This window comes from Salvelinus fontinalis, chromosome 32 (assembly GCF_029448725.1).
Source record: "Salvelinus fontinalis isolate EN_2023a chromosome 32, ASM2944872v1, whole genome shotgun sequence".
Classification (NCBI taxonomy): domain Eukaryota; kingdom Metazoa; phylum Chordata; class Actinopteri; order Salmoniformes; family Salmonidae; genus Salvelinus; species Salvelinus fontinalis.
Window position 1 is genome coordinate 38,744,663 of NC_074696.1, and position 19,944 is coordinate 38,764,606.

Consider the following 19,944-nt stretch of genomic DNA (forward strand, 5'->3'; position numbering starts at 1 on the left):
TAAGCAATACATGTTTGTTTCTTTACAAAGGCATTGTTACAAACATATTTTGGGTTATGATGGGGTAAGTCAATTGTGGGCTATTCAATTCGTGAGGCATTTGATAAATTGTATTATTTAAGAATCAATGGATACATATAATACATTTTTATTATATTGAACAGCAATATTTAGCAGATTGCACATTTGAAAATTTATTTTCTCTCCCGTAATTGCTGACCTAACTTTAGGACAGGTGAAAGACAGGGCTCCGCACCACCACATAGCTGCAGCATCACCTGTTCATTTATATCTGATCAGAGATTAGGAAGGGTAAAGGGAGGGACAATCTGCCTGTCGGTTTGCCTGTTTGTCTGTCTATCTTCTGTCTGTCTTTGTGTGTTTCCTATCCATCATTTATCAGTCAGTCCAACCGTAAGACAAAAAGCCAAAGTGATTTGACTCGAACAATCACAATCATAACTTGTGTTGATTTGATCAACACCAATAACCCAGTGGACAAAAATGAGTCATTGTGGATATTTTTTTTATTGTTATTAACAATTCAACAGTACGATTCTACAAATGCGAGAATTGACCAATAACCAAAATATGGGTTGCACGCTAGTAAGAGCTTCACCTAATATTCTTGGAAACAGACATGGGGATTATGTATTAGATGAATCCCTATAAATTTTTCTGAGGTATGCCAAATTACTTGGGGGATACAATGTAGCCCCGCCTCCTCCTCGCCCCGAAATACAATTAAGGGCCAATGAAGCTGTCTCGTGCTTACTCACAACTCCTTCCTTCTAAAAAACCTCACACCACTAACTGTCGCCCCACGAGCCACACACAAAAACAAACATTTTATACCACAACCTCCCTCTTACCTCCACACACACACACACACACACACACACACACACACACACACACACACACACACACACACACACACACACACACACACACACACACATTAATCAACAGTACATTTACAGGCACACCGATTAATGAGGACGTACTCAACTAAAACATAATCACAACATCAGTATACCTCCAAATGTACAATAAAAACATACATTGAAAATATAACTGAATCTTCGTGTGACAAATATATTTAGCCTTTCTTCATTTTAGTTTAACAAGATTCTAGTTATGGAATCTGACGTTTCCTCTCTGTAAAAATCATTGGGCCATTCTAGTCCTATAACTGGTTATCCATAATCATGTCAAACAACAAGGCAAGCCACAATACATTCTCCAAACTATTCTAGAAAAATCCCCATTCTCTACAATAAAGAGTAAAGTTCTTGAAAAGAGTGACATTCCGGTTACATAAATGTAATCTTAAAATGAAATGCACAAATTTTCACCAAAAATGTTAACAATGTAATTTTATAGCTTTTGCTCTACAACTTGAAATTTGAGAAACATTTTTTTTTGTTACATTTGCTTTGTTGAATGTAGCTTAACAAGGAAAGCTGTGATGCATGTCCTTTGCGATATTAGGCTTTTGAATCCAAAAAGCCAATATGAATAATATGATCATAGCCTTGGGTTTTAAATAGTTTGTGGATTTTCTGAAAAACACAATTGTCTTACTTGTAATATCCCAAGTCAGATCAAATGTGAGATTCATCATTCCTGAAAAGACATTGAAATACACACACGGCAAATACAGACGCATGTACATTAGACATACACGCCATGACGTCATAAGTCAGCACTATGACATCATCAACACTGGCTTTGACATCTTCATGCGGTTTGTCTTTTGACTTTGATTGCATCTGGGGGGTTTTCCGTCAAGAATACAAAGGTTAAAATCCACTAGGAAGTTCAATATTCAAAATCCAGGAAACATTGAGCTTCACAGAGAATAAAAAAAACAATAGGGGTAACTAATAACCATGGTGATAATAATAATCTGAGTAAATCTATAGTAAACATAATCATGACTATAAACACACAAACACATATCATAGTTTTAAAAACGTTGTCTGAAAGTTCCATCAATCAATTTTTGTCTTTATCCATTCACAGTTAAAGGGGAGAGCCGAAATACTATACAAAGATTTGAAGTAAATACAATGGTCTCCTTATCCTTTCAATCAAAGTGCAGAGTCCAACCCTTTTAAAAATGGACAGTAAAAACCACATCTTCCATCTTATAACCAGATAACTGTGAAACACACAAAAAAATAAAAATGTTACTTTTGCAAATGTACAAAAATATGACATGTCCACCTCCACCCCTGCAATGTAAAAAACGATGGTATGATTGGCTTTTTGTCACACTCAATGTCAACCTCACAAGGGCACAAAGCAGCTTTGCAGAATTGACTCTGTTTTCATCACACTTACAAAATGTGTCTGTCATTTCTGCAGTGTTTCACAAACTGTCTCCAATATTGACACAGAAAAATGTAAAAAGCCAGCAAAGTACAGATCACAAACACACAAAGAGTTTTCAGAATAGCCCTTGGTGTTTAGCATCCATTGTTCCCTGTTCCCCCTTTCCAACCTGTCTCCAAATATTGTAAACAGCTGGAGTTTCAGAAACAGTAATAATATGTGGAATTCAGAGAAGACTGTGAGTAGTGTATATTAACTACTGACAAATCCATTTATTACCTCACAATCTGTGGTAAACAGCTCAGAAAGTATCATCAATCGAGCAGGAGCTTGACTGGTTTTGGGGATTGTTGTAAGGGACAGACCCATGGGCAAGTATGGCTAAACAAAGCCTTTGCATTAGCCACTGTATGGCAGTGTCCCTCAAATTGAACACAACTTCACTGAGCTTTCATTCTCATCTTATGTGGTCAACAGTTTTGTCATCTTTTTTTCTTTCAGGTGGTCTTTATCTCCTTAAAAACAATGACTGACATTGTGTGTCGAATAACAGTGTCAAAGAATTTCTGTGTGACTATAAATGTAACTGGAATCAGCTCCACAGTTTGGAAACTGACCTCAGAGCTGTGAAGGGACTGACCATTGCCGTGAAAATGCTCTTTAGTGACTTATGTCTCTTTGGGAGTGACAGCCGTCACGTCAACCAGCCAGCCAATCAGGCGAGGGTGCAAAGGTGATTCAGCAAAGTGGTGTTTGTGTCAAATCATTATAATAATAACTGAGAAAATCCAGCCATAATCAAGAGATTAACTTATACATGACCTTATACAAAATGTCTGCAGACTAAGTTATGGCTGTTGTGTTAGATTGTGGTATCTAGCAACAGTACTCCAAATCTGTCTATTTTCAAGTCTTCCAATCAAAAATTAGGAAAGTGACGATTGGCAACTCAAATGTCCACTCAGTGTCAGCCATTCAGTCATCAGGCTATAGCATAAACACACAGAATATACATACTGTCCAACGGGGCTTTATTCTTTTACAAAAAACAAAACAATTTACAGTCTTGTATTTTCTACAAAAGTCAAACAACCATCACATTGTTCTGTACTCCATTGACATCTGTGTCTGTTCAGATTCAAAGACAGGTTTGTTCTCTGTCAGAGCAGCTAGAGGCTTCATGACAAGAAACTCAATAACCATTTAATAATTTTGACCCAAGCAGGATCCACAAGTAAAAGTCATCATGTCCTAGGATCCTTTTTCAATTGCACAAAAAACTTTTTGAAATTGTTCATTTTTTGCTCTATACATGGCCCTTTTTCTTTCTGCCTCAACAATATGGCTGAATATTCTCTTTCCCAAGAATCAAATCAATGGGCTTCATTCAAAATTCTCTCTAATAATTCAATTTTTCTCTATCATTTCTTTCTATCATTGCCCTTTTCTGTGTTTCCTAGCAACAGGTAACAATGGCATCCACTCTTCTCACGTCTTTCCTTCTCTGGTCTTCAACACACTCATCTGAGGCGGTTGATGGGACGCACTATCCTTCTCTCTCTCTCATCAGCTTGCCCATGTCTCTCTTCTTGTTTCTCCTTCTATTCACCTTTCTCTCCATCATGCCCCAATTGACCTTTCCTTCTTCTCTTCTTTCTGTGTGAACACTTTCAGCTCGAACATTCTCAACGCGACCTTCATCACTCCTTCTCCGTTGTCTCTACTCTCTCACACGGTCACCTCGTTCTTACTAGCCGTTCTCAATGTCTGGCCCCCTCCCCCTCCTCCTCCCCCAGGGATGTATTGGAGCTGTTCAATAGTGTTCTGCCTCTTGGTGGCGAATGCCATCCTCCGTGCGTTGTGGCCCCCGATGGTCCCCGCCCCGCTCCCTGATCCGTGCCCATGAGGGTCCCCCCAGCTTCCTGCCGGATAGCCCGCCACGCTCATCTCCAGCTCGTGGCCCGATGTGGGGTGGGAGTTCATCTTGATCATGTGATGGCGGTCCAGCGAGGGTGTGACGCAGACGTTCTGCTGTGATTGGGCTTTGTGGCTGAGGCATCCCATGGTCGGGACCCCCATCCCCCCAAAGTCACCCATGCCCCCCATACCCACCATACCGCCCAACCCTGGCATGCCCATGCCCACCATCCTCTCCTCCAGACGGTCGGGCGAGACTAGGAGTCTCTCGTGGGACTTGCGAAGCGTCTGTGAGGTGGAGCTCTTGCTGGTGGTCATAGCCTTGTAGTACTGGTGCTGCTGGTTCTTGGAGAGTCTGGAGAGGGTGTTGCCCTCACCAAGGGCCAGGAGCTGGTCCTGGGACATGACCCTCCGCGGGGGCTTGTCGAAGGCGGGCTGGTACCCCAACGACTGGGCTGGCAGAGGGTAGGGGTTGGGGGTGGATGTGGGCACGTGAATCCGTGGCCGGGAGGAGTGGAAGGGGAGGGTGCCCCTGGCTCCGAGAGTGTAGTCACCGCCCCAGTGGAGGTGGTGCTGGGAGGAATGGAATGACGGAGGGGCGTTGTTAGGCCGTCGCTTTGATGTGTAGTAGCCAGAGTAGTCGTCCAGCTCTTTCTCTGTTTTTTGGGAGGGGGGGGTTGAGTAAAAAAAAAAAAAAAGAGGGAGGATGACAGAAAGAAATGTTGAAATGACAGTTAGTGAAATTCATTTATTATAAGGTGAAAAAAAGTGTTAAACATTTCTCTCCCTTAGAACACCTTCGTCTTTAAAGACTATCCTTGGACTGAGCTCCCTGAGAGCCAATTTAAATGTGACCTTTAGGCAACCGTTACAATCCCCCAATACATCCTTCATATAATCTAGCTTTCAGGGGCACCCGTTTTGAGACAAACAAGCCTTTATCGAAGCCCATTCTATAGACTATAGCAGCCTACATTAAGGCACATCGAAAGGTAATACATCTGACACACATCATCGGCTGCTGCCTCTCGCCTGTTATGCCTTCTTCCACACACACATATCTCTGGAGCTCTCTCTAGCCACCGCCTCCAGTCGCCTTCCTCCCAGCAGCGGCTGCCACCCAGACATCCAGCCCCCGCCCCACTGCCCCTCCCCCACCGCTCCCCTCCTCACCGAGCTTCTTCAGGGAGCTGTAGCGGTTGATCTCAGGTTGCATGGCCGCCTCGTAGGAGGGGGGCAGCTGGGCCAGGTTGTGGAAGGAGTGCGAGAAAGCGGGCTGTGGGTGCAAGTGCAGGCCGGAGCTGTTGTTGTGCTTGCTGGTGAGGAGGGTCCCCGTGGAGGCTAGCTGGGCGTTGTTCATGCGGGGCACGCGCTCTGGAAGAGGAAGACATAGGGGAGCATTAACCAGGGACCTAACACATACAGTATATAGGGCTACAATTAGATTGACATGTTAACATAATATATATGAGTACATTAACCAGGGACCTAACACATACATTATATAGGGCTACATTTAGAATGACATGTTAACATAATATATATGAGTACATTAGTTAAGGACCTAACACATACAGTATATAGGGCTACATTTAGATTGACATGTTAACATAATATATATGAGTATATATTAAGGACCTAACATACAGTTCCTTCGGAAAGTATTCAGACCCTTTGACTTTTTCTCTATTATGTTACGTTACAGCCTTGTTCTAAAATAGATCAAATAAACTCCTCAGCAATCTACACACAATATGCCATAATGACAAAGCAAAAACAGGTTTAGAAATATTTGATATTTATGAAGAAAAAAAACAACAGAAATACCTTATTTACATAAGTATTCAGACCCTTTGTAATGAGACTCGAAATTGAGCTCAGGTGCATCCTGTTTCCATTGATCATCCTTGAGATGTTTCTACAACTTGATTGGAGTCCACTTGTGGCGGCAGGTAGCCTAGTGGTTAGAGCGTTGGACTAGTAACCGAAAGGTTGCAAGTTCAAATCCCCGAGCTGACATGGTACAAATCTGTCGTTCTGCCCCTGAACAGGCAGTTAACCCACTGTTCCTAGGCCGTCATTGAAAATAAGAATTTGTTCTTAACTGACTTGCCTAGTACAATAATTTGTAAGTCGCTCTGGATAAGAGCGTCTGCTAAATGACTTAAATGTAATGTAATGTAAATTGAATTGAATGGACATGATTTGGAAAGGCCTGATTGGTGGAGTGCTGCAGATATGGTTGTCCTTCTGGAAGGTTCTCCCATCTCCACAGAGGAACTCTAGAGCTCTGTCAGAGTGACCATTGGGTTCTTGGTCATCTCCCTGACCAAGGCCCTTCTCCCCCGATTGCTCAGTTTGGCCGGGCGGCCAGCTTTAGGAAGAGTCTTGGTGGTTACAAACTTCTTCCATTTAACAATTATGGAGGCCACTGTGTTCTTGGAGACCTTCAATGCTGCATAAATGTTTTGGTACCTTTTCCCAGATCTGTGCCTTGACACAATCCTGTCTCGGAGCTCTATGGACAATTCCTTCATCCTCATGGCTTGGTTTTTGCTCTGACATGCAGTGTCAACTGTGGGACCTTATATAGACAGGTGTGTGTCTTTCCAAATCATGTCCAATCAATTTAATTTACTACAGTTGGACTCCAATCAATTTAATTTACCACAGGTGGACTCCAATCAATGGAAACAGGATGCACCTGAGCTCAATTTCGAGTCTCATTACAAAGGGTCTGAATACTTATGTAAATAAGGTATTTCTGTTTTTTATATGAAATAAATTAGCAAAATTTTCTCAACCTGTTTTCACTTTGTCATTATGGAGTATTGTGTGTAGATTGCTGAGGATTATTTATTTTAATTTAATCCATTTTAGAATAATGCTGTAACGTACCAAAATGTGGATAAAGTCAAGGGATTTTAATACTTTCCAAAGGCACTGTATATATGAGTACATTTACAAGGACCTAACACACATACTAGCTACATTAATAATGGGCCAACATGTATAAGTACATTTAAAATGGCCTTACATTTAAAGGTATATATACAATTGACGAAACGTGCCAATTCCTCAAAAATTATTAGTCTTAAGAAATTGCTGCCAATTTGTCATTTGTACGTTTTCAAGTCATTCTAGGACGACTATTACAAAGGTCCCTTGAGCTAATATATAAAACAAGCCAAGATGATTGTCTGACACTTTGGTCATTGACCATGTACAATAATGGGCAATGACAGCCAATAATGTCTTTATAACCACTGAGCGAGCACACGGGAGACATTGACCACTGTGGAGTAACAGGCTTCGTTCGGTAAGTGCAGTAACACACTGACTTCACTCAAGCCCAGGCCCACAGTGTAAGTAAGCACGCTTACAATACAAACGGATACAGTACATAGTGCATGCCGAGACACTTACGAGGGTGACACACAGAATGAGTGGGAGTAGTGAAACGGCGACTGTGTTAAGAAAACAGCGACTGTGCTAAGGAAACACACCCAATGGTACATATACAACACCAGACAGACGTTTCATGAGGCCAACTCACACACCCGCCGGCTGTGTTAGCTAGTTCGGCTTACCCATAGTAGCCGAGTGTTTGGGACTGGAACCAGACACCTGGATAAAATTGTGGTGCAAGTTGCCAACTGCAAGAGAGCACAGCGAACACTGATGGTACTGCCACTCGTATGCGTGTGTGGTGGTGTGTGTGCTGTGGGATTACATGAGCGTGTTTAAGAGTGCGAGTATGTTGAACGTGACCCCATACAGTCCGCATTACTAGGCTATCGCATCCACCACCGCTGTCCACCATCATCACTGTAATGGTTCATATATCTGAAAACAGGCTAAAACAGGCTATTACTATTTCAACGTAATAGCAGTGTTATAAGAGTGTTATTATACTAACAAAGTTATAACATTGTCATTACAGTGTTGTTATTGTCCCGTGCTCTCTGTGGCGTCACTCACTGCGGTTGTCTTTGCTCTGGAGCACCGGGGTGTAAAGGTTCTTGGGGGGACGACCGAGGATGTCGCCGGTGGTGTTGTTCCTCTCCCCCTGTTGGACTGGGCTGGCCTGACTCCGAAGGCTGTCCACCAGGGCTCTGGGAGAAAGAGGAGAGAAGAGAGGAGGGGAATGGAAAATCATAGACAAGGGCGAGACAGTAGAATAAAAGAAAAAAAGATGTAGCATTCAATTTAGTTTACCACCAATGTAAATGTGTTACTTGTTCATTGATTGTGGTTCAGTTTCATCACCCCTTTGGTCTGTGGCTTGTGACCTGCTTCGCAGTAATGTGCAGAATTTAAGACTACAACCCACTGACAGATCCACGTACACCCATATGGTCATTTTCAGACACTGCTTACTGATCTTCTATTCAAAGACACTTCTCCATTCTTTTCTCACCTGGGCATGTTGATGTCTCTGTTCCGGGGTCGTCGGGATATCTTGTGGAAGGCCACCTTGATGCCCACTGCCACCACTAGGGTAAAGGAGATCACCCCGCCAATCACGTACGCCGTGCTGTTGCTCTGCTGCTGCAGCTGCTCCGAGTCTGGGTCACCCCGGTTCCCCGGGGGCGGGGTGTTCGTCGGCGGTGTGTCGAGCCACCCGGGTGATTTGTAGTTGTTGCACGACTCCTGGTCCAGGCGGCTACGCTGGTGGTCACAACAGTAGCGGTAGTGGCAGGTGCCACAGCAGTAGATGTAGGTCCCCTTGGAGCAGTTGAACGTGTTGTCCAACTGGCCCATGACGTCGTAGTAGGCCCGGCACACGTCCACATCCACCAGGCGCCGGGGAGGTGGCGCTACCTGGGCGGCCCCCAGCGGAGGTTTGAGGGCGTCAGCTGCCGTCATGTTCTGAGGGAGCTTGATTTGGGGGAGGGGCTTTGGGAGCGTTTCGGGTTCTTTCGGCTCACTGTCCTGAGCGTCCTCCATTTCAGCCGCTTTAGGCGCCACCTTTGGCCCCCCCGGGGGCGGCGGCATCGGTTTGTTCCCAAAACCGGTGAGGAGGAACAGGGTGGTGCCGCTGGGGCCGCCGTTGGATGAGCGGCGCTCTGTGGTGATGGTCACGGCGGAAAGGACGAGGCCGGACACAAAGAAAAATATGAGGGAGGTGCTGAACATCCTTTTGTAGGTTCTAGGCCTCATTTTTCAGCGTTTCTGAGCCAATTCAAAAAATAAAAGGCTCGTCAAGAATTCAAATATGAAGGTCCTCCTCCAAGAGGGATAGTGTTCTCTTCTCCTTTCTTCTTTGAATTTCACTTACGTGTTAAGTGTAAAAATATTAAACGCTTACACTCAAGATTTCAGCCTAAATACGGTAAACGAATCCTTTGTTAGTGCTTCCATGTGCGTTACATACAATAGTGTGGAGGTTTTCACTTAGTTGAGGGATTTCTTTTGCTTGTTCAAGCAATACGTGTGGCATGTCACTTGTATGTATCTATGTAAACATATCTCTCAGGCTCTCAATACAAATCTATTATTGTGCGTAAGCAGCTTCATGTAAACTCTGAGGTTCTATAGTTCTATGTTTTAGGCCTATATTATGGCTATACTTGCGAAAGGACTATTTGAAGTTTGTCTCGACAACTTCAACTTAGCACACAAAAACAAAACAGAATGATAAGGATGCTGGAAAATGTACAGATTGTAAACACCAGTCAACAAAGTGTTATTTTACGGAATGGTAAGAAAAATGTTTGGAGTTTCTTGATAATTGTGTGGTCTCTACTGTGCAGACCTCACTAAAATGGCAAGTGTGGGTTGTCTTTCTTTGTGATAGGCAGTATTGTCTTGTAAACAAAATCAATGTGTAAACGTTTCAAACCCTTCGGAGTCTTTTGAACTCAACTGACCTATGGCACAAAGTTATGAATAATGTAGCTAGCGAATCCTCTTTGAAGGGAAGGTGTACTCTGTAAACATTAAGCGTTGCATGTAACTTTTATTTGAGTACTTTTCACCTACGCTTAATCCTATTATCACTGCAATTGGCACATCAGTTTTCTGTTGTAGGTATTTGACCCATAAAAACCTTTCTGTAACACTTTAGTCAAAATCCATTTCTAGCTCTTTGCGTGAATTGTAAACAATTTTGCTGGCAGCTTTAGGTGTCTGTAATTCATCATATCAATAAATGTGCTTGAACAGATTTGGCACTGTTTATTAACAGTATTAGCTTGCTACGGCAATTTCTTCTGCACTGAACTTTCTATTTGTTCACAAATAAAAACTCTTTAGGGAAATGAAATAGAGGTTGCGTGGTCAATTGAGGAAATATTATTCGGAGAGATTTTAGATTCTTAATTCGGACTCAAATACAGCGGTTGAAAGTCTACAAGGTTTGCGCTATGAGACAAGGACCAATCACAAAGGCCTGTCACGAGTTCCGGTGAAAGTGGGTACTGCAGAATTGTACCAAGCAGCATATATAGTTGAGACAGACTGGGACCACACAATTCACACCTAACTTAGTGAGAAAAGGAAAACTGAGATATAACACAGTGAGTGATGGACAAAAGGAATAAAGGCAGCCGGAGATAGTACAACAATTGTTTGATGAATTAGGAAAATGTGAGAGAGGGAAGGAGGGACGAAATGGGGCTAAGGATCTATGTGCGTTTGATCCCCTTGCGTGAGTGTCTCTGCTCTGAGTTTAACTCGGCCCAACAGAATAGAACGAAGGTGGGCTTGGGCCCGGTTCTGGCAGGACAGCGCGGCTCTGCCCACAGAACAGACATGAAAATGTCTGGATTCATTCGTTCAATGCAGAATATGTGGAGGAAACGTACACTACGAAATGGTCACTTTCCAGCCTAACCTAACCTGGGCTGATGACTACAGATACATAGTAATTGTGACCTAAGAAAGAAACGTAGAACAATCTAATGTGAATAGCTTTATAAGCTATTGTCTTATAAATAAAATGGAAATGGTATCCTAGTATCATATAATCTCTTCACTGTATCCCTGAATGTATGAGCCCACCTATTGTTGAAAGTCAATATATGAGATGTTGTCAGTACAAAGAAATCTTAAACATAGTGAGATGATAGTTCAAAATGTTCGGTCATAGTACGGCAGGTATAATATGGCTTAATTGTTTCTTTAGTAAGTGTTCAAGTTTATCTCTTTTGACAGACAACATCAATACGCTCAGGGGCTGTGTTGCATGTTTCGACAAAAGAGGACACAAGGGTTTGAATATCATTCGGGTTAAAAGGAAAAGGGGGCTTTTCAAATTGTTTAATGTGGCGTGCCTACATGCACTGTATGGGAGAATGCTGGAGAGATTCTGACAGAAAATAAGAAGAAAAAAAATCGAGGAGCGATGGATAAGCAAAGGAGCGACAGAATAGCAGCAAGGTCAATTTATCTCGTTATATGTGACTTGTGATGCCCATCAGTCAGTCAAAGCCCAGTTCGATTGATCGCTCTGGGACCGAGCTGTCAGAGCCCGAGTAAATTTGTGAGTTAGCACTGCTTACCATGTTCCAGCTAATGCACTACAAACAGATGCAGGCCAACCATTAAAGATTTGTTTATAAAGCACTTTGGACCAATAATGCACTATTCATCCAAATCTGAAAGATTATAGGAGCAGATTTTTTTTTTTTTAACACTGACGTCGGAAAAGGAATTTACGTTTAACACCTCTCTACAGGCATTAGGCTAACTCTCCACAATGTGGTTCTAACTACTTTTTAATTGATATGTTTTGCGTTTGTATGCCATGAGCTTCAATGCTATTTTGATGTAATAGGGATCTGAAATGTGTATTTTATGTGTTAGGGAGACTAATTAAAAATGTGCATTTTGATATTGAATCAGGTATGAATGAAAAATGTGACTTTTTGATAGCTTTGTTGTTGTCGATATTTAGCTTTTTTCTTGGCGCAGTCCGTTTGGCACTGGTTTTGGTCTCTCTTGAAAACAAAACAGGGAACAAAGAAAAACAGTCTGTGCAAATTAAGGTCCAAAATCCAACCCCCCCCAAAAAAGAAAGAAAACGAAAAAAGGGATGTAGAAAGGCTGTTGTAATTAGCAAACACCCTCTGGATCAAAAACTGGGTAGAACATCCCCCTAGTTGTTCCACCTGGCCAAGACAGGGTAGAACATCCCCCTAGTTGTTCCACCTGGCCAAGAGTGATGATGATGTAATCCAGGTTTGAGGTTCTTTTTGTTCTTTGCCCTTTTCAAATTTCTTCGACTTCTTTACTTCTTTATTTCTCAATTGACACTGCAATAAGAAGAAGAGCTGATCAATGGATGACATTTTCTTAGTCCACAGTTTAGCCAAAATGTTTCTATTCTAGGAGAGTTAGGTACAAGACATACAATAGCACTGGTAATACCAACATTGAACAAGCATACATGATTACTCCTACATAAACAGTTGGCTAATAACTGAAATAAGCAGTAATTAGCAAGTACTAACATTCCCTCTGTTTGGCTAAATCGATTCATATTTCAGATTAACTGATATCCATGGTGTAAAAAGAACAATGCATGTTGGCATTATTGCATTCATTTAAAACCAACAATTGAATTTATTCTAATCATTATACTGTCAACAAATTTGTAACATAATACGATTCGGAAAAGCTCATCCTTTCACACCAGACCTTGAATATCCCGATCGTAGACACCTGAGAACCATCGTCTCATACATTCCTTTGTCAGATAAGGGCCTGCGAGCTCACACGACATTAACATCAACTTTGAGAGAATAGACATGTTTTGACTTCAAGAAAAACAGCTAGATGGGACATGATGATGATGAGAGACACCGTGTGGATAGTACTGACACCGAGAGACGAGTGTCAGGGGAGAAGATTAGGTCTCGTGGTAAAGACTAGGCCTCGAGAGGAGAGAAAGGAGCGGAGAAGCCACAGATGTGAGCAGAGTGGGGGGGTTGCCCTGAATGGGAGTATCCTGTCGAGATGAGAAGAGGAAAACAGGGAGCAATGCTGGGTTGGGGGCCCTAAAAGTGGAGTCTCCGGTGCTGGAAAGTTAAGGGTGCCTTTCAAATCAGTGACTGCCCTGGGGTCCATTTCCATTACGTCTCCTTGATGCAGCAATTAAGAAGCTACTGACGACAGCTGATCTCCTCGAATGTGAAGCTTTCTAGGCAAACACATCGTTTTGACAGACAGACCGCTCGGCCTGGCCACAAATAGTGAGATGTTTATGAGTCTGTTCGGGTGCATATGGAACAGAGCATTCCCAACATATATGCTGCCTGAGCATCTGCTGATGCCTGGCCCTGCCGAGCACAGGTCTTAAAGAGACAGTGTAAACGCTGACACACAGCGTGTTAGCTCTACACTGACCCCCCTCGCTCCCACTTCCCTCCCGCTCTCTCTCTCTCTCTGCCAGTGAGTGGGCTTGAGCAGGCTCTCTCAGAATAGCACTGCAGCATTGAACGAGAGAGGGAAAGAAAGTGAATGAGCAACACTGTCCTCCACTGTTCTCTCTATATACATACATATATATATATATATACATACGTCTATTGTCTTAGCAATGCAACTCGTTGTACAATGGGCTTTGCTTCACCTCTTCTCCTTTCCCAAAGATCTCTCCATCTATCTCGCCCTCCTCCCATGATGCTCAGTGTCAGATGTTTGTCCACCTCACTGCTCCATCCGTCCATCCATCACCCAGCCTACCTTTTCTCCCTGTCTTTCTCTGAACTGAAGCATGCTGGTTCTTAACGCAGTGCACTAGGACAGTGAGCCTTTGTAATTAGGTGTCAGCATTCATAGGCCTCCGAAGACAAGACATCATGAATTATGGAAGCAACGTAATTACCGTAGACCTATTACTGACTCCCTTGATAGTGAACGATAATTACCTTTAATACTGGGAAATGCCATAATATAGTATAACTGCACAATTATTAAACTATTGTGGCTGTGTCTCAATGTGCCATATCATGTAGCATTCATTGAGCTTAGTCTATAGACTATTTGTGGGAGATTATATATGGACAAGACTCCCACAGCTGAGGTTTTGGGCAGCAAACAGGTGACTATGTGACAATGTTGTCAAAGCAAAACCATATCCATTCTAACTTCTGCACATGAGCGACCATGAACATTATAGCACGGTTGGTGTGTCGACATTTGCATTCATGTGGCGTTGTGGTATAGGCCAATTCACACACTTCCATTTTCCATTGATGCTAGGGACTTAATTTATGGGGGAAACGGACAAGACAGACACAAAATGGGAGGGTATGTTATGGTGGTCGAGGCGCAAAGAGCGAGACTTGTTCACGTGCACGTTTCATTGGGCAATGTTGCAGCACTAAACAGAAACAAAATGAAGGAACGTCTTACCTATGTGTCGCTGGCTGTATTCAGAATGGCAATACGATGATGATCCTTATTTAGATGCGGCCGTCAGGCCCGTCACCATGTTTATTTGAAATTAAACTAGGAACAAATATTGCCGCACATCAATTGTTGCAGATTGATGCCAATACAAGAATGCAAATATGCATTGATCAAAAATGGCCCTACACTACGCTGCATCACAATAAAAGCGCATAGATTGGAGTTCACAGGCGTATGCGCTCGTCTCTTTCAAATTACACCCAAATTGTATGTCTTATGGTCAAAAGAATTGTTATATAAATAGGAGAAAATCTGCACTCAATTAATAATTTACTTCCATCCTAAATTGCGAGAATCATGTTAATCTATCAAGTCGAATGAGGTTTCAATCCGTTTCAATCTTTGAAGTTATGCAGAGGAGAAAATGAATCAGATTTTGTTCTTAAAAAGTGTTCAAAAGATAGCTTTACCGGTTGTCTTAGTTGTCCATTCACCAACGTTGGATCTTTGTGATTCCCGGAAAATAATTGACCATGCCTACATTTTCATTGTAAATCCAGGTGAGGATGACATTAATTGGTCTCGAAAGACATTTTTCTCTGAATAGACATATAAAATGGCACAATAATTTAAAAAACGAGAGGGAGCGCGTCTGAAAATATATGTTCTGCTATAATTTAGACCATCACACATTGCAATTTCCTTTTAGCGGTGACTATAATCCTCAATGCGCTCCCCCTTTGCTAAATAGGTTCTACCGCGTTGATGAAATTCGCAAAAAGTGATTGCTTTCACAAAGGTCCGCCACACTAGGTGCTCATTCATTGATTGGCCAATATGGTATTTGTCTACGTTTCCATTTGTTAAGTGTACAAAGTATCTACCAATCGGTGACACACTTTATTCCCAATGAGATATTTTTCTCCAGGAACCATTGGTTTACAACCGGGGATGGAATGGAATAGTTTAAACGCATGCAACAAGAGCGAACACTCAGACACCTTCAAAAGGGCCAATTTGTCTATTCAATGTGCCGAACAAAGCTCATTGCAATTAACAGTGGAATGTTTAACTCCTAAAACATTAGCAGAGTGATTGGGGGAAAATTACACCGCTTTACAGTTTTTCATGTGGAAAAGATGGAGAGGGAAGAGTCTATGATAATGCAGTGACATTGGTTGCCTTGACAACCGTGTCCCTGTATTTCGGCTAATTATTAATTTGATGGAAATTAGTAGATGCTTGTTTCCTTCTTCCCGAGTCATTGCCCCATTCACTAACTTCAAATTGTCACACAAACTATTTCCAAAATCTCTCAGGCATGCCTTCCTCAGTGACATAAATTACAGTACCCTGTGTGCTACATAAAATAGAACCGAACAGAGACGATTAGAAAATAATATGCATCAAAGGCTCCCATAAAGTCCACCATTGGGGAAAGCATTATTATGTGACAGAGGCAGCTATTTCAATCATTGTACCAGAACAGGAGCAGGACTGCATGGTGTCTGGGGCCACACAGATGGTCTTCTATAACATGGCACATGGTGGCTCTTTGAGCCAGGGTTAGTCAACCACTTCTCGCCAGTGATTCCTCTGAACGTCAATATATCAATGAATTAACCAAACAGACAATCAATACTGTCTCCAAAAGACTAACAAATATGCAAATAGTAATTTTAACAACAAAGGTAATTGCTGACAGAAAGCTTAGCAAATTGCATCTGATTGAAATGTCCAGAAACTCACTTTCCACTCCATAAAAGCCATTTGAGGACAGGCTAAACGAGAACCCCTGTGAACCAGCCACAGGAAATGCTCCCCACCTGAACAGGAAATGGAGAATTCTCAGGGATATCTACACAGTCAATGGGCAAGCCCACCCATATGAAGCTGACAGGGTGTTGGTGTTGAGTGACTGCACCTCACAATGACAATGTGTAGACTTCGGGCAATGTGTTACAATGTGTTGTTTAGTAGTATTACTCTTAGATTCAAATAAAGAGACGTGTTTGGCTAGTCCTTGATGGCGTTACAAGAGTCTGTTGGTGGCTATGCCAAAATGATACTGGAATACAGAGTATGTTGGTCGAAAGCGTACTGTAATGGAAGTTAGTAATGGCAGACTTATTACTAATTTCAGGCTTTGAACCCGCCCCCTCCTGACCCAACATCCCCCAAGGGCTCATTTGATTGGGCTATTGCTGCGGAATGTCTTTTTTTTTTATTAGACTGCAATAGTGACAGTCCAAAGTATTACACAGTAATACAACATGCTGAATGCATCTTTTGGGGCGTAACTACAAAGCATATGGATGTATACAGTATATGAACCATTGAAAAAATTAGTATTAAAGGATCAAATCTAGGTCACATGGAGACAGAGAGCTAACAGCAAGCTCCCAGATGTGACGTGGGAGAGAGTTACGGCATACGGAGCCTTTCCTTGCCACTTGCGTCACTTCCTCCATTCCACGTCTTGAGGGCAAAAGAGAAGTATCGTCATCATCGCTATGCAGGTCTCTCAGTAGTAGACCTGCCAGACCTCTATTCAGTCAACAGAGCAGGATGACTCAAAGTGTCCTCTGGACAGGATGGAGTCGGAGTGCGTCACACACACACACACACACACAAACACAAACCAACTTCAGATACACAGGGCCAAGCACTCCTGGCTCCCAAACATCTTCAGGCGGTAGTCCATGACCAGGTAAATCATGTCATTCAAACAATAACAAAGCGTTCTACACTGCACTTTGTGGTCCACAGCTGAGGAATGGAGATGCAGAAATGTAACCATTATCATATTCATAGACAAAGCTATTGATGCAAACACTGACCATGACCATGAGATAAAATGTATAGTTTTAACCATGTTTTGAGGCTATATGCAGTGCATTCGGAAAGTATTCAGACCCCTTCCCTTTTCCCACATTTTGTTACATTCAGCCTTATTCTAAAATGGATTAAATAAATAAAAATCCTCATCAATATACACCTAACACCCCATAATGACAAACAGGAAACAGTTTTTTTAAATGTTTGCACATTTATTAAAAGTAAAAAACTGAAATACCTTATTTACATAAGTATTCAGATCCTTTGCTATGAGACTTGAAATTTAGCTCAGGTGCATCCTGTTTCCATTGATCATCCTTGATGTTTGTACAACTTTATTGGAGTCCACCTGTGGTAAAGTCAATTGATTGGGTAAGGCACACACCTGTCCATATAAGTTCCGATAGTTGACAGTGCATGTCAGAGAAAAAAAACAAGCCATGAGGTTGAAGGAATTGTCCGTAGAGCTCAGAGACAGGATTGTGTCAAGGCAGTGTACAAAAAAAGTGTACAAAAAAATCTGCTGCATTGAAGGCCCCCAAGAACACAGTGGCCTCCATCATTCTTAAATCGGATACGTTTTGAATCACCAAGACTCTTTCGAGAGCTGGCCGCCCTGCCAAACTGAGCAATCAGGGGAGAAGGGCCTTGGTCAGGGAGGTGACCAAGAACCCGATGGTCACTCTGATAGAGCTCTAGAGTTCCTCTGTGGAGATGGGAGAACCTTCCAGAAGGACAACCACCTCTGCAGGACTAAGCCCACTTGGAGTTTGCCAAAAGGCACCTAAGGACTCTCAGACCATGGGAAATAAGATTCTATGGTCTGATGAAACCAAGATTGAACTCTTTGGCCTGAACTCTATGGCCAAGCGGCACGTCTGGAGGAAACCTGGCACCATCCCTACGGTGAAGCATGGTGGTGGCAGCATCATGCTGTGGAGATATGTTTTTCAGCGGCAGGGACTGGGAGACTTGTCAGGATCGAGGGAAAGATGAACGGAGCAAAGTACAGAGAGATTCTTGATGAAAGCCTGCTCCAGAGTGCTCAGGACCTCAGACTGGGGCTAAGGTTCACCTTCCAACAGAACAACGACCCAAAGCACACAGCCAAGACAACGCCGGAGTGACTTCGGGAAAATTATGAATGTCCTTGAGTTGCCCAGCCAGAGCCCGGACTTGAACCCGATCGAACATCTCTGGAGATACTTGAAAATAGCTGTGCAGTGACACTCCCCATCCAACCTGACAGAGCTTGAGAGGATCTGCAGAGAAGAATGGGAGAAACTCCCCAAATACAGATGTGCGAAGCTTGTAGCGTCATACCCAGGAAGACTCGAGGCTGTAATCAATGCCAAAGGTGCATTAGCAAAGTACTGACCAAAGGGTCTGAATACTTATGTAAACGTGATATTTCACTATTTTTTATTGCCAACATATCTAAAAACTTGTTTTTGCTTTATCATTATGGGGTGTTGTGTGTAGATTGATGAGGGATTATAAAATATATACATACATTTAGAATGTAACGTAACAAAATGTGGAAAAAGTCATGGGGTCTGAATACTTTCCGAATGCACTGTAGTGTTTGTTTACAATTAATTGCTTACAAACATTGGAGTAAAACAAGCTTGTATTTTGGGTTCGGATGGTGTAAGGCAGAACTAACCTCATGAAACATTTATAAGTTGAATTCTTCAATAATCAATGGGTAGATTGTACAAGTACAAATGTAGCAACTGCAGATTTCCCCATTAAAGAGCTTGTTCGTACAGACTTGCTGCAAGCCTTTTCACGCTGCTTATTAGTGCATATGCCATGCATATCCTAGAGCAGCGTGAGTTAAGTGCCTAAACCTAGCATCAGCACGCAGTGTTCCTAAATCTGGAACAGCAGGTAACTGCTTCTATTGTTACCTCGGTAGACACCTATCCTCTCTGTAGAATAGAGTACTCTACTCAAGTTTAAAAAAGCACCAGTCACTTCCAAAAAACGGTAGAACTATCCCATGAATATTACATTGAGTCGTAGAGGCGTAATCCGTTTAAAGGTGTGACCACGTGTATTGCTTACAACGTAAGAGTGGAACCCGTGCACACTTATGACAAGTCTTTTAATGCATTATAACCGTATCATACCAGGGTTTTAAGTCAAATGTTACCATGTCAACCATTCGGCTGCCCCCTCTGTTTCATTGTATTTACATTGCTCCATTGAGCGCCTATGTTTCCGCCCCCAGTCTCCCAAGACGGCTGCCGAGGCTCTCTTGGGAGACTGGCCCTGCATACACTGCACGTGGTAAATGTAAATATCATAGCGTTCAGTACACCTATTGGACCAACTATGTGTGGTCCTAAAAATGTGTATTGTAATACAAAAGGAACTGTATTACTGTAGTAATACTGTAACACTATTATAACAAGTAATAATGCATTATACACGTCTGCTTTAAAATATCCCAGAAGCTTTATCAATGACTAAAAAAAACAATAC

At 42.4% G+C, this 19,944-nt stretch overlaps 1 protein-coding gene across 3 annotated transcripts; it reads right to left on the minus strand.

Annotated features, from left to right (window-relative positions):
- Positions 1-509: 509 nt before the first annotated feature.
- On the minus strand, positions 510-15,399 carry LOC129831291 (protein shisa-7-like). 3 transcript variants are annotated; one of them, XM_055894547.1, is made up of 7 exons: positions 15,087-15,399; positions 14,620-14,715; positions 8,678-12,515; positions 8,239-8,372; positions 7,848-7,913; positions 5,431-5,631; positions 510-4,913 (listed from the first exon to the last, which is right to left on the minus strand). In XM_055894547.1, exons 3-7 carry the CDS (start codon positions 9,418-9,420, stop codon positions 4,069-4,071), a joined length of 1,989 nt encoding a protein of 662 aa, XP_055750522.1. In that variant the 5' UTR covers positions 9,421-12,515; positions 14,620-14,715; positions 15,087-15,399; the 3' UTR covers positions 510-4,068. The 3 variants fall into 3 exon arrangements, with proteins under 3 accessions (XP_055750522.1, XP_055750521.1, XP_055750523.1); XM_055894546.1 differs by lacking the exon at positions 14,620-14,715; XM_055894548.1 differs by lacking the exon at positions 7,848-7,913 and having other exon boundaries at positions 14,620-15,399.
- Between the last annotated feature and the right edge of the window lie 4,545 nt (positions 15,400-19,944).